This window comes from Phocoena sinus, chromosome 2 (genome assembly GCF_008692025.1).
Source record: "Phocoena sinus isolate mPhoSin1 chromosome 2, mPhoSin1.pri, whole genome shotgun sequence".
In the NCBI taxonomy this organism is placed as follows: Eukaryota; Metazoa; Chordata; class Mammalia; order Artiodactyla; family Phocoenidae; genus Phocoena; species Phocoena sinus.
In genome coordinates, this window is record NC_045764.1 from 30471848 (window position 1) to 30487551 (window position 15704).

Here is a 15704-nt window from a genome sequence, read left to right on the forward strand (position 1 = left end):
CAGACTTTGAGGGACTGCGTGTGGTATCCTAGGGAGGGGTTGGTTTTTTTCCCTCCATGTGGAGAACTGTGAGTCTCAGTGCTGATGAGAAGGAGCCAGCGCAGGCTACTCAGGATGGAACACGTCACCTCCAGCACCCTGTGTGCACATAAGCAGGTGGCAGGAAGGAGGGACAGCGGCTGGCGGGTCTGTCCGCTGCTCACCCTTGTTTGAGACACAGAGAGAGGTGAGGTTCCTCTGCCAGAGGGGAGGACGGGGCAGGCGAGCCGAACGGGAGGGCTTTGGGCCCTGGCCTGTCAGTCACCGGTTAATAACCTGCAGCAAGTCACACTTAACCGGACCTGAGGTCTCTTCACAGTAAAACAGGCCCTGTGACACCTGCCTGCAGGTTGGTATGAGGCTCCGTGGGCGACAGCACTCCCAGGGAATTGCCCGCCAGGCGCAAGCACACGCCAGGGCCTCCAGTCAGTGCGAGGCCATGCCACAGTCCAAGCTGGAAAGGAGATGGTGCCCACAAGCGCAGTCAGAAGGCCTCCCTGGGCAGGGTGATGGGAGGAGCAGGGGGAGGGTGTCAGCGCCTGGCTGGGCTGGGTTAGACCGGAGAAACTACGTTTTAGAGGCAAGATCTGTGCAGAGACTCAGAGACCCGGAGGATCCCGGAGTATTCCCCAGGATGTGGACAGTCCTGCAAAGCCCAAGACCAGGGAGGGGGCCCCAGACAGTCCTCAGGCTCCCTCACCCCATCAGCAGCTGTGTTTCTCATTTGCACCCTTGGTTTCTGCCTAGAGAAGCTCAAACCCTCCCAAGGGACCAGACAGCCAAGCCAGCCACCCCGGCCTGGTTCTGAGTCCCCCTCGGACGCTGCCCTTGGGAGCTCTCCCGGCTCCATGTGCTGCAACTCAGCCTGGCACACATCTCTCCACCGCCGCCCCCATCAAATAAAACCCTGTCCACTTTGATCCATTACCATCCGAATAAAGATAGCAAATGGGAAGGTGTGATACTACACAAGCTTCACAATCCCAATTTTGTTTGTACCCCCGGCCCCAGCTCACACCAGAACCTCTCCCTTGCCATTTGCAGGCCAGCCACCAGCATGGCTCCTGGTTCAGAGCATAAAAGACAGCCTCCAGCCGAAAATCAATACCAGAGAACTATGCTGCAGGTGACTGGGGAAGCTGCAGGACTTCCCCTTGCCCCTTCCAAGCCCCCAACACTCCCTGGAACAAGTTCTGGCTCATTATTTTAACACCCGGCTAAAGCTTCAGCTTGTTTTCAGTTGTAGGAACAAGCAGTCCGCAGCATGACAATTTTCCTCTGTTGACAAGTGAATAACAAAGGCCCACCTGAAATTCTGAGCCAGGTATGCTCCACTCAGCAGCTATTTTAAGTAAAACTATTTAAGGCAAGTTCAACATCATTGAAGGCTCTTAGATCTTTTAGGGCCCTGACAGCCAGCCTACCGTTTTATGTTCAGACTCAGAACCAACAAATTAGCTCAATTCCCCAGGCAAAGCAGAAACGTAAGGGCAAGCGTGGTGCCTCAGTGCCACCTTAAAGGTAAACATCACTTCTAAGAGCTGCAGACGTTGAGCTGCTGTGATGTGGTTTGTGCAAATGGCTTGTTGCCTTTCTCTTCACGTGAATAAACAACTTGTCTCTTCTCAGTCATTAATGTCAAAGGTAACAATGTAGGTTGGAGTGAGGCCACCTCTGCCACAAACTGACCTGAGGGAGAAAGAAGCCTGGCAGAGGGAGAAGGCAGTGGCCAGCAGCAGGGTTCCTGGGCTCTGGGTCCAGCTCTTTCCCAACAGCCCCATGAGCTGCAGCCAGGCATTGTTTCCCTAGGTCACCATTTCCTTGACAAGTGGATCAGCCCAGCCTGGGGAGTGTAAAGCACGGGCTTCTCATACTGGGCCCACAGCTACCCGTATGCCCACAGGTGGCCCAGGAACACAGTGGTATGTGTGTATGATGTGCATTTTTCTTTTCTTTTTCCCCCCTTTAACATTTCATGTGTATCTCTGTGTATGTGCACATGTGTAGGTGTACGTGTATACCCGTATAAATATGCACATGTGTATATGCATGTACATATGGACGTCTGTATACAAGTGTGTGTCTATATTTATTTATTTATTTATTTATTTATTATGGCTGCGCTGGGTCTTCTTTGCTATGTGCGGGCCCTCCCCAGTTGCAGCGAGCGGGGTCCACTCCTTGCTGCAGTGTGTGGACCTCTCTCCACAGTGGTCTCTCCTGTTACGGAGCCCAGGCTCTAGGCACGCGGGCCCCAGCAGTTGTGGAACATGGGCTCAGTAGTTGTGGCTTGCAGGCTCCAGAGCACAGGCTCAGCAGCTGTGACCCTCAGGCCCAGCTGCTCCGCGGCACGTGGGATTCCCCCCAGACCAGGGCTCCAACCCTTGTCCCTCACGTTGGCAGACAGATTTTTAACCACTGTGCCACCAGGGAAGTCCCTACAAGTGCATATATCACATATATGTCTACAAAGTGCATTAAGAATTAGAACACTGCAGATGAAGTTTGAAATTCTACTACTAACTAGAATTTGCTGTGGATCCTTCCAGCCCAAGCTTCTATACTTTTACTACATGTGTAAACATTCATAAATATTACAGAATGGCTCAGTGTTTTTTTAAGTTTACATAAATACTATTACATTGTACATCGGCAACTTGCCTCTTTCACTCAACATTATTTCTGACAATCATCTGTGTAGATACATGCCTAGCTCACTCATTTCTAAGTATTGCTGAGTACCCCATGGTGTGGCTATTTCGATATGTCTCTCCATTCTTCTGCTGATGGATATTGAGGTTGTGTTTCCCTTCGTTTAAAAATGCCCCTGTGTTCATTCTGGTACAAGTCTCCCGGTGCACCTGTGCAAGAGTTTCTTATGACAAAGCTGAGATGTGGACTTGCTGATGTGACCTGACCCCAGATTACTCTCCAAGTAGTTGTCCCCATTTCCACTCTGTCAGCAGCATCTGAAAGTTCCAGCTCCTCTACAGCCTTGGCAACACTTCATACTAACACGTTCCTAGTCTGCCAATCAGATAGGTGTGAAATGGGATTATTGCCTGAAGCTGCATTGCCCCAACAGCTCCCGGGGAGGCTAGGCATCTTTTCTCATGCGGGTTTCTTTTTCATTCAATTCCCTATTCATATGCCTCTCCATTTTTCTACCTGGCATTTATCCTTTTTCTTATTGATTTATAACTTTTTAAATAATCTACGCATTAATCTGTTATATGTTATAAATACTTTTCCTACTCTCTTATTTGCTTTTCAACTGTTATGAAGCCTTTATTATACAGAACTTTTAATGGATCAATCTCTTCCCTTTTTTATTTGATCTTTTTGCATCTTGTTTAAGAAATCTTTTCCTTTCTCAACCCTCCTACACTGTTGGTGGGAATGTAAATTGGTACAGTCAGTATGGAGAACAGTATGAAGGTTCCTCAAAAAACTAAAAATAGAACTACCATATGATCCAGCAATCCCACTCCTGGGCATTCATCTGGACAAAACTCTAATTCAAAAAGATACATGCACCCCTATATTCGTAGCAGCACTATTCACAATAGCCAAGACACAGAAACAACCTAAATGTCCATCAACAAAAGAATGGATAAAGAAGATGTGGTACATATATACAATGGAATATTACTCAGCCATAAAACAAGAATGAAGTAATCCCATTTGCAGCAACAGGGATGGACCTAGAGATTATCATACTAAGTAAGTCAGAAAGAGAAAGACAAATACCATACAATATCACTTATATGTAGAATCTAAAATATGACACAAATGAACTTATCTACGAAACAGAAACAGACTCACAGACATAGAAAACAGACTGGTAGTTGCCAAGGAGGCGGGAGGTGGGGGAGGGATGGATTGGGAGTTTGGGGTTAGCAGATGCAAACTATTATACATAGGATGGATAAACGACAAGGTCTTGCTGTATAGCACAGTGAACTATAACCAATCTCCTGGGATAAACCATAAGGAAAAAGAATATGAAAAGGAATGTATATATAAGTGAATCACTCTGCTGTAGAGCAGAAATTAACACAACACTGAAAATCAACTATAATTCAGTAAAATACATTTTTTTTAAAAAAGGAATCCTTTCCTTTCCTATGTCATAAAGGCCTTCCATGGCAGTTACACATTCAGGCTCTCATTCCATCTGGAGTTTGTTGTTATGGAGTGTGAGGTGAGGGTCTGGCTGCCCTTCCCTGCAGAGAGTCGGCCCTCTCAGCGCCGTTTACTGAACTGCCCAGACTTCCCATCCACGTGAGCCTCTTCTGCTTACATACAAGCTCCCACATATGCCTGGGTTGGAGTCAACTCCACCCACCGATGGACCAGACCGTCACTGGGCCAAGGTGGAGCTGCTGTGATCACCAAGGCTTATGGTGGCAGAGACGCTGCCCATCTCCCTTCTCAGAGTCGTCTCTGGTATTCCAAGACCCTACTCTTCCTTTGTGTGATTTCATACTCCATATCAAAACCTATCAGCACTTAGGTTGCTTCCATGTCCTGGCTATTGGAAACAGAGCTGCAGTGAACATTGTGGTACATGACTCTTTTTGAATTATGGTTTTCTCAGGGTATATGCCCAGTAGTGGGATTGCTGGGTCATACGGTAGTTCTATTTTTAGTTTTTTAAGGAGCCTCCATACTGTTCTCCATAGTGGCTGTATCAATTTACATTCCCAGCAACAGTGCAAGAGGGTTCCCTTTCCTCCACATCCTCTCCAGTATTTATTGTTTGCAGATTTTTTGATGATGGCCTTCTGACTGGTGTGAGGTGATACCTCATTGCAGTTTTGATTTGCATTTCTCTAATGATTAGTGATGTTGAGCATCCTTTCATGTGTTTGTTGGCAATCTATATATCTTCAGATGAATGGATAAAGAACATGTGGCACATATATACAATGGAATATTACTCAGCCATAAAAAGAAATGAAATTGAGTTATTTGTAGTGAGGTGGATGGACCTAGAATCTGTCATACATAGTGAAATAAGTCAGAAAGAGAAAAACAAATACCGGATGCTAACACATATATGTGGAATCTAAAACAGAAGATGGTTCTGAAGAACCTAGGGACAGGACAGGAACAAAGATGCAGACATAGAAAATGGACTTGAGGACACGGGGAGGGGGAAGGGTAAGCTGGGACGAAGTGAGAGAGTGGCATGGACATATATACACTACCAAATGTAAAATAGATAGCTAGTGGGAAGCAGCCGCATAGCACAGGGAGATCAGTTCGGTGCTTTGTGACCACCTAGAGGGGTGGGATAGGGAGGATGGCAGGGAGACACAAGAGGGGGAAGATATGGGGATATATGTATATGTATAGCTGATTCACTCTGTTACAAAGCAGAAACTAACACACCATTGTAAAGCAATTATACTCCAATAAAGATGTTAAAATAATTTTTTTAATTAAAAAAATACTTTGTTAAAAGAAATGAAGTAGTACCACATGGTTTGAACAGTAAATGCCAATATGTCAAATTCCACTATTAAAAGATAAAAATTCCCCAACTGTCAAAATCAAAAATAAATAAATAGCTCATACCTGGCTTAAAAAAAAAAACAAAACCTATCGGTACCACAACTAGACGACACTGAATTTACATGTTAATTCAGGGGACCTGTGACAGTCAGCCCTCCCATCAAGAACATAATCTGTCTCTCCATCATTCAGGCCTTCTTTCTCCCAATCCTTCTTTAAATGTTTTGTAATCTTCTCCACGAAAGTCTCGCGCTACTCTAAGATTTATTCCTAAGTCTCGAACAGTGCCTATGCTGCAGGGAATTATAATTCCTCTCATCTCTGCAGCTGTGGCCACTGTCGGGCAGCTCCTGCTGATCAAGCACCCACTCAACTCTCTCATTAGTTGGTCTCCAGGTTCTCTCGGATTATCCTTGTGGCTAATTTTGTCATCTGTCAAGAGTGACATTTGAATCTTCCCAATTTTTATTCCTTTTTTTGTAAATTGTGTTGCATTATCTGGGGTCCCCAGGGCCAAAAGAGGCTCATTTGTCCTGTTTCTGATGATGCATATTTTTAAATGGAGCGATCCAAAGCCTTTATCAGACTCTGAAAAGGACCCACGATTCAAGAAAGGTGAAAAACCACTGGTCTAATTTACCTTTGCACCACATAAAATAAACAGAATCGGGTTATCAATTGTATGAAAGAAAGAAAGTAAAGCAATGAAGCCAGAACTTGAGCGCAGCAAAGACTCAGGAGAAAAAGAGTCAGGACAGGTACCGGGCATAACACTAACTGCCCATGAAGGGTTTGGGGAAAGAGTCACCCAAAGGAGACCTGGGACCAGAGAACGTAGCAGGAGACGAAGTGGACGAATCACAACTGTTGGAGGTGACACACTCTTATCGTGTGAACACAAACAGCTTCCAGCCCGCGCTTCACCGCAGTTCACTCACCCATAAATCAAAGCTAATAATATCTACATCTTATTTATGAGTCACAAATTCTCCTGGCTGAAAAAGGGGAATAAGGTTTTTAAAGAGTTCTTAGTGAATAGGTAGAAGGTGGAGTGCTCCAGGCCTTTTCCACATTAGCAATGCACTTGGGGGAGGTGGGCAGGAAAGCGGGTTTGGGAATAAAGAATAACAGGCCCTCCTTGAGTAACTGCAAGCACGCGTGCGCGCACACACACACACACACACACACACACACACTCGCCTGACACAGCTCGTATCCCAAACCAACCAGCCCCTCCATTTGAGAGTGCCTCCAGCAGCAGCCCCAGAAGCACGCCCACCAGGCTGAGCGACCACGTTGTGTGCAGTCCACCCTGGCTGCCCTGGACCAAGTGGGGAGACCCTGAAATGCTCCCCCAGAAGGTCCCGGGTGGAGGGGTGCACACCTTGAGCAAACTTCTCTCCCACAGGCAAAGTGAGGACAGCGGACTTCATGCACAAGCAACTCAGTGAGTCAGACAGAAGTTGTTTCAAAGATCGGGTGTGGCCAGGGGACTGGCATTTCTGATCCCCAAGGACAGGAGTCATGAGGGGGAGTCACCATGCCTCTCTCCTGCAATGTCCAGGAGCTCTCCACTCAACTTCAGTTCCCCTCTGCTCATTTAATTATAAGAGCCAGAAACCCAGGCACTTTGTAATTTGTAATTTACCACGCCATTTAAGAGTCACTTTTAGCGGAAGACAAATTGCTGGACCATCTGGGCAGAGCAGCCAAGTTTAGCAGGAGCTGGGGCCCTAAGCCAACAGGGCAAGCAAGGCGCCGGATGGACCCTGAGGAGCCCCTTCTTCAGTCTGGACCATGAACCAGGGAGACTTAGGAACCACAAGGAGAATTGAAGCCAGTGCTACCCAAAGGCAAATCTTAAATCACAGGATGTTTGGACAGACTTGAGTGGTCAAAATACAACAAAAAAAGATATACAAAGGATGTGATGGGTTCTTTCAGACACACTCTAACCTGCGGTGTGAAGTACAGCTGAAACAGGTAGAATCCACTTTTCCCAAAGGTGGCACATCTCACATTAGCAGCATCTGGACTAGACTCAGGATGCAAAGAGATGTCATTTACATTAGGGCCGCACCACACTTTGCTGGCTTCTGTCACGGATATCGATGAAACTAAATTTAACGCCACTTGGCAGTAGGGCCTGAGTTATGAGCGCGCGCGTCCCTGTCACTCCATTTGATCCTCTAAGTGTGGAGTTTGTAGGAAACTTGTTCACTGAACAGAGAGGTCCACTGGTAGGACCGCACATTTGAGACTGCTGCGGCCCCTCCCCCCGCCATAAATCAGGATCAACCTGCCCCACTGCCACCCTGCAGGGTTGGAGCTGGAAAAAGGGACCTGCCACCGAGGTCCTTTGGAGTTATGCAGCCTCTATGCCCGGAGTTTGTCCCCTCTTGCTAACTGACAGCAGTCCTGAGGGCGAGGCCACGGGAGGACGCCTGGCTCCCCGGCCAGGGTCAGGCCCGGCAGGTGCCCTGCGGCCAGAAAACACAGGATCGTCGCAACCACTGCGTACGTACGCACTGTCACTGTCCGGACAGATGGAGAAGACAGGAAGTGACTTGCCTAAGGTCATACATCTGGTCCGCAAAGAACTACCATCAGAACCCCGCGCGGAGGCCCAGAAACAAAGCCAACTCCCTCCACCCCCGCCGTCGCCGCCAGAAGCCTGGAGAGGTTTCAAACGCGGGACCGCAGCCTCCGACCCTCGGCGCGACTGCCCGGTCCCGCGCCTCCCGGGCGCAGGCACCGGCCGCCCTCCCTCCGGGAGTCGCGGACACCTAGGGAGCGCACGTCACCCCCGCAGCCGCCTGCCCCTCCGGCGCGCGCACAAGTTCCTGAGCCCCGCGCACAGGTTCCTGAGCCCCGCGTGGCCCGTCGAGGTCAGAGGGCCCGGCGCGGAGAGGCCGGGGTCGGCGGCGGGACAAGCTCGGGGGACACGGAGGACGGCTCCCGCCACGGGCTCCCCTCCCGCGCGGCTGGGCAGGTGCCCGCGCCCAGGGCGCTGACCCCATAGCGCCGGGCCTGCCCCGGCGTCCCCGCCGAGGACCCCGCGCGCCGCGCTCCCAGGCGACTCCCTGCAGGGCGGCCCCTCGCGCCGCGCCCGCCGGAGGCCGGGAAAGTTTCGGGCGCGCGGGCCGGTCGCACTCACCTGGCCCAAGTTGAGGTAGCCGTGCGCCGCGGCCACGCGGTCCGCGGCGCCCGGGCCGCCCAGCACTTGCACCGCCCAGTGGTTGGTGTAGACGGGGCGCGGCGGCGGCGGCGCGGAGCAGGCGGCGGGCAGCGCGAGCAGCAGCAGCCAGCGCCAGGGGCGCGGCGCGAGCGGCCGGAGCCCGGGCCCGCCGGCGACCGCCGTGTCCGTGTCGGTGTCCGCGTCCCAGGCGGCGGCGGCGGCGGGGGCCCGGGGCGGCGGCCGGGGCCCTGGCGCGGGCGGCGCGCGCGGAGGCATGGCAACGGCAGGCTCGCTCGGCGCCCGAGCGGCGAGTGCGCCAGGGGGTGGGGTGCCGCCTTTTAAAGCCGCTCCGCGCCGGAGAAGCGCCGCCGCCGCCGCTGCGGGCGGGAGCGAGGGAGGAGGGGACGGCCGCCGCGCGTTCCCGCCCGCGCGGCCCGGCGGCGCCCTGGCCCGCGCTCAGCGGCCCGCACCCCACCTTCGCGAGCCCGGGGCGAAGCTCCCGCCTGGAACTTCCCGCAGATTTCAAGGGCCCTCGGGACACGCGTTCCACTGGCGTCCGGGAGGGCCCGGGTCGTCTCAGGTGAGTCCCGTTCCCAGCCTGGCGGGCTGGGGGCCGGCGCCCCGCTCCGGTAGGGCAGCCTGGCAGCCTGGGGGCTTCATTTGCCTGATGGTGTTTTGACCTGCGTGCGAGGCCTTGCTCTTGCTCGTCCCTGCGTGAGACAAGCGGCTCACCCTAGGTCCTGGATTCTGGGGGAAGAAGCCACGAGGAAAGACAGGTCAGGGCCCGTTCAGAGCTAGGCCTGATGCAAGGGGCTTGGTGAGGGGGGCAAAGACGTTTGGCAGATTAGCTGGCTTCGGGAGGAACCTCGGGGGACAGCCCCCAGGTTGCAGCCCACTGGGGGGTAGACGGTGCTGTGGCTCCCGAGCTGTCCAGTTCCTAGTTGTGTGATCCTGGGCAAGTTGCTGTCCTTTCTGAGCACAGGGCTCCACCTGTGATTGCGGGTGACAGTAGTTATCTACCCCGTGGGGCTGTTTAGGGCATGACAGGAGCGCTGGCCTTGCAATCGGATGTTGATAAATGTTTATATGAGCGCAGGGCCTGCCGCATGGTAGGTGATCACTAGCTGTGTAGACTCTTAAAAGCTCCCGCTGACCTGGGACCAGTCAGTGGGAAAGTAAGTGGAATCATCTTGGCCCCTGCTGCCTGGAGCAGCCTAGAATCCAACAGAGACTTATTTGGTGCACCTGGAGAGCTGTAGAAATGTTCACACCTGCAACAGGTGAATGGCAGGATCTCTTCTCCCATTCCTCCCAAGGGGTGTTGGTCCCAACTGGCCACATGTGGAAAGCAAGCCTTTATTACCCTAATTACTACCGGCTGGTGAAGAAACAAAAACTAGGCCAGCAAGGCCTTGAGGTGGGAAGGGAATCGTGTCCTGATGGTCTGTCCCCAGGAGCAGCCCCTTGCCTTCGGGCTGCTGTAGAGAGCTCACTGTGCGAGACTGTGGCGTGGCAGGTGGAAAGGTCGGTGACGAGGGGCAGGAGCAGGTGGGGACAGAGCAGGACCCATGCCGATGGCTTCCCCAGGTCCTTTCCAGCCTCACTCTCAGGAGCCCTTCGGTTTCGTAACCCACATGATTCATCCTTTCTGCTGGCGTGAGTCACCCCAGTGGAGGTGGGAGAACAGGGACCAGCCAAATTCTTGTTCACAAGTGCTCCTGCCAGGGTCCCCTCTGGAACTTGGGGACTGAATTCCCACACTTTCTTCCCTTTTCTGCACTAAAGCAGTTTGTCCTCCCTTTCCTCCCCTGGCCAAGTGGGCTCAGCCCACCATGCAGAATGCAGGCCCTGAGTTTCCCTCCTGCAGATGGCCTCACCCTGCCCACGTGAGAGACAGAGGCCCTAGCACAGGCTGGGCTGCCCTGCGGGAAATCGCACTGCCCTGGCAGGGCAGAAACAGTACCCAGAACCCACAGCCTGTCTCTTCCCAATGCCACCCTGGCTGCCCACAGAGGAGGGACACTGGATTAAAGGCCTCCCTCTGTCACTTACCAGCAATACACTTGTCACCTTTCTGGCCCCTGTTGGCCAGACTGTCCCTCGACCCTGTCCTGGACCTTGTGTTGTACTCCTTCAAGTACGTGACCCTCTTCAAGCTAAGGCTACACTGCACATAATCTAAGTTATTATGAAGCGGCTCGTGTCCCCAGAGGATACTGCCAAAGCAGCAGTGATTTTGACAGAGATAAGGGCTTTTCCATAATAATTTAGTAGATTAAGGGATTCAGCCCACTGAACTGAGAGGAGACTAAAATGCACCTGAATTTTTATTTGGAGGGATCCGAATTTATTTTATTAATAAATCTGCTCATTTGGGGCTAAACTTTCCATTTATTGTGGATGTGCCCAGACAGTATCTTGGCTTCAATTTTGTCGGGAGCCCAGCTTCCCAAAATGAACATCTTAAAGCACCTGCTGTGGGTTGCGCATTGATTTACAAGGTGACAGGACAGCTTGATCCCAGAAGGACCAGCCCTTTGCACTGTGACTGGATCTGCAATAAGACCTGCCTCGTCCTCCTGTAGGGAGAGGGTTTACCACTCACTCCAGCTCCAGCTCTCCAGATGGCCCTTGAGGGCCACACAGCTCTGTAGGGACGGGGGGGGTGGGGCCTGCTGCTTCCCTAGTCTGAGGTCAGCAGGCCTGCAGATGGACAGGACATAGACCACAAAGGTGACTGGAGCCAGGAAATTTTTCAGCTTTTTAAAAAAATTTTATTATTTTTTAAAATTATTTTTTGGTCACACTACACGGCATGTGGGATCTTAGTTCCCTGACCAGGGATAGAACCCACACACCCTGCACTGGAAGCGCGGAATCTTAACCACTTCGGAAGGAGGCAATTTCTGGATCAAATTCTGTTTCAACACACCCCAAGTGGCTATGTGAAGTCTTCTGCTATCAAGTGGTCCAGGCAGTACTGGGCACCCCTTGGCCCCAGCTGTGTAATCCTGTACTTGCTGTGAAGGGATCAATGGTGGGCACGAGAACACGTAATTCAGTAACATCTTCCCAGTGATGCCACCTCCTCGTCTGATTTGGGAAGACACTAGCATAAATATCACATCTTTGTATTGGCATTTTCTTAAACTTCTGAAGGGAAGTTTTCTAAAACTTCGGAAGTGTGCTAGGTTCGGTAGGTTTAGGTTGGGGTGGCATCCCTCAAAGGATGTCTGATGGGCACCACCTTCAGGATGTGGGAGAAGAGCACGCACTCAGCAGAGCTTCCCTGCTATTTGTGTGCAACCCCGGGCAAAGTTATTCCAGTATCCTCTAACAAAATGGCAGTAACGATGCTGTACCGATGCAGGGGATCTGCGGAGCCAGTCAAAGCTGACAGGGGCCAAGCCCCTTGCCCAGCCTGGCACCAAGTACACGCTGAGCAAATGGTGACACTGGTGACCACTGCTGCCGCTGGGCACCCGGAGCTTCCAGTGGGGTAAGATGGGCAAGGCTGCACACTCTGTCCCTCTGTGGGGTTCACGGGCACATAAATGTCCTGTCCTTCCACCAGGCCTAGTTGCACATTTCCTCACATCTTAACATCCCTGAAATCGGGGAAAATCTCACAGTCCGTGTCTTGTGATCACCACTGGCCTGGACCGAAACTGACTTCTTCCTGAGAGGATTTGTGTTTGCTCCCGCCAGTGGTCTGGGACACAGCTCCTGAGACCCCTTGGGGACCACACGGGTGGTGTGACCCCCCGCTGAGAACCAGCTTATGGTTCAAATGATCAGTACAAGCGTTTCTCCCTGCCTCCACCATGGCCAGGGGAGAGGCTAGGGGGCTCCCTGCTGTCCCTCTCTGGTGGTGGGTTTATTTCTCATCTTCTCCTGCACCAACAGTGCAGCCTTTCACTGGCACGGCTTCATGGAAGAGTCCCCATGACACTTCCCAACTTGGACACTTTTCCTTTCTCAGTAATATGTCAAATCCTGATGCATCTTCCACTTAAGGGTGTCTCTTGGATTTGATGAATATGGCATTAATGCCTCTAAGACATATTGCAGTAAAGACGCCTATTTGACTCTCTCAAATGTATTTGATGTTTCTTTTTGTAGCATCTATTAACATTCTACAGCAGAGGTACAGAAAGTGCCGTGTTTTTAATGAAAATCTGTTTTGACTCCTTTGGCAAAGCAAAGGTCTCCCATTGCCTGGTTAGTGTGAATTTTCAAATTCTACCCTTCTCTCAGGAGAACACCTGGATGGTTTAGACTACACAGCATTCAGAGGTGTGATGCCCGATGGGACGCATTCTGTAGAGCTGACAGCCCTGCCACCAAGCCTGGATAACACACATGGTCCCTAGCCTGGGGGGACAGGAGATGCTGACACAGACGCCACATAGTGAGTGGGCCTGTGATGAGAGTGGGCCCGCAAAAGAGTAGACCACTGCCTCCTTCCACCCCTTCCACACACACCCCGTCTCCTCACCCCCCCACCCCCGGTCCCGAGAAAGCATCCGGGCCCAGGGCTTCTACAAACCAGGGGTCCCCCAAATGACTCCAAGTCTTTTCACCCCAAATCCTTCTCGCTCTGGTGGGTCAGGGGTCTTCCCTTTCCGTCTTGCTCCACCTTCCACTCTGTGTTATTGCCAGTTTATCTCATCATCTCCTCAGTGTGGGCTCTGATTCATATTGGGCTTTACTCCTTTCGGGGGGGGGTTGACCATCTTGGGGGGTGCATGGAACAGCTCTCTGCCCACCCCACTCCCACCCACTCTTTGCCTCTCTGGTTAGACTCTCCCTTTATACCTAGATCTTCATTGTCTTAAGAGTCTTGTGGAAACTGCTTCTCTGGCAAAACAATTATCCTGAATCTAGCAATTATGTATCTCAGTGTTCCTTTCATAAACTCCCAGGCAAAAATTTAGTGTCAAACAAGGAATTTAGGAGCAAAACAGCTGAAACTCCCTCAGAAGCTCTTCCCAACTAAGAATGAAAGCTTTGCCGTTTCTCTGTTTTCCCTTCTTGCCTTGGCTCCCAGGAGGCTCCGTGCCCCATGTGATAGAAAACCACAATGGTTTACTTTCTCCTTGCCGCAGCAGTTAGGATGCCTCTGATTACAAGTACTGGAATATCCAAGTAAAAGGCACGTGGACAATAAAGAGGACTCACTATCCCATGAACAGGAATTTGGTGAGAGCTGAATCCAGGGTTGTTAATTCAGCAGCTCAGTGATAGCAGGGCTCAAGATAGCCTTCCTGTCCTTTGCCTGGCCTTCTCCTCACGGACAGAGACAACTGCCCCACACTGGGGCATCTCAAGATGGCCTCCAAGGAAGGAATGGCAGGAGCAACCTTCCCTCTCCTGACTGTCTCATCTCCTTAGGGGAACACACCCAATGTCCAGTCCATTTCACCTCAGGCCCCACTGACCCGAACTGGATCACAAACCCTCCCCCTCCCAGGTAGTCATTGACAGAGTAAGCGGGGTCACCCACGTTGGTTTGCATCAGTCTTGGTTTTCCTCCTGGGGAAATATCACCGCCCCAGACAGCAAAATCAGAGATCTGCTAGCAAGATGCCAGTCCAGGAAGGCTGCTGGCTGGGCCTACCATCTCCTCCCCTCCCTTTCTATTCCATCACCTTCATATAGATTCAGACAGCAAATGCAAATTTATTGAAAGGAAGAACAGAAAGGAGAAGGGAGGGAAGGAAGAGCCCCCCCCCATGCCAAGCAGACCCCCAGGATCGCACTGCATTTTACCCGAGCCCAGCAGACGGGCAGCGGGATCTGCGTCTTATTCCTGGGTAAGGACATCATTCCTTTGATGCCAGGATGAGTTTTGGCTTCGTTGCCTGAGTACTCTTTCCAAGTGAGAATAAATTAGGAACTTGGGCTCCGCCCCCCACACTCTCTGCAAATTGAGCGAGGCACAAGCTGGAGAGAAGAGCTCGAAATCCAGTCCTTTCTAGACAACCATTGTCTCGGGAACCCGAGTGTATAAAGAGATAATGGGGAACGTGCATCTCAGGGGCCGGGCTGGGTGCAGCAGAGGAACTGGCTGCTGCAGCCGGAGGCAGCAACGTGGTCGGTCACTCCTCTGTCCCCCGGCCCCCTCCAAGCTGCCCCTCCCTGGTTCCTCAGGGAACCCTCCCACCCCCACCCCCACCCCCACCCCGTGGGCTCCGGCTCTGGCAACTGCGCACACTCATCTCTTCCTCCCCCAGATCCTTCCCCTCATCTGCAGGTTTCCCAGCACCCCGCCCCCCACCCTAAACAGGCTCCCTCACCCCCCACCCCAGGCCCTGGAGAAGGTCACCTGGCTCTTCACCTAAGGGTCACTCTGCGCCTGGCTCGCCGTTGAGTCGGCACCTGCGACCGCAGCCGACGGCGGATGGAGAACCAGCCACCCGTCTCCCTGACAGGCGCCATCCACACCTCCACAGTCGTGCAAATCCCCATGCTCCTTTCTCCACCTCCCACCCTGTCCCCACCCTCACTCTCCCGAGGCCCCGCGTCTTTCTTCTCAGGGGAAATCGTCCTCTCCCACTGCACCCGTGGGCTCTGTCTCCCAACCCTGCTGCCCGGGGGGGCCCCGCTCCTGCCAAGGAACCCACTCCCTTCCTGGGCGCCCCCCTGCGCCCACCACCCCCCCACCCTGCCCCGCCACGTGGTTCTTCAAGGGTGTCCCTGCACCAGCTGCTGAGTTCTCTCTTTGCTGCTGTGATTCCAGCATCTTTAAAACAGCAATAACAACGAACTCTCCAGCTACCCTCCCATTTTTCTTCCTCCCTTTATAGGAAAACAAAACTCTCAAAAAGTTGTCTCCACCCAGTGTCTCAGTTTCTCTCTGGCGCTCTCAAACCCATGCCAATCAGATCACCCCTCACTGCCTGAAGCCACACCCTGCTTGCTGTCACCACTGCCCCGGGTGGCTAGAGGCCAGGGGCCAGTTCTC

The 15704-nt window shown here is 52.3% G+C and overlaps 1 protein-coding gene across 3 annotated transcripts in view; it reads right to left on the minus strand.

The window, feature by feature from the left end:
• The window catches only part of PCSK6 (proprotein convertase subtilisin/kexin type 6), a 190700-nt gene extending 181421 nt beyond the window's left edge, over positions 1-9279 (minus strand). For 2 of the 3 annotated variants that reach the window (XM_032623053.1, XM_032623051.1), the window contains exon 1: positions 8717-9279. In XM_032623053.1, the coding sequence (XP_032478944.1) occupies positions 8717-9013 (297 nt within the window). In that variant the 5' untranslated portion in view covers positions 9014-9279. The remainder of the gene's footprint in view (positions 1-8716) is intronic. The other variant, XR_004348503.1, reaches the window with a different exon arrangement.
• Between the last annotated feature and the right edge of the window lie 6425 nt (positions 9280-15704).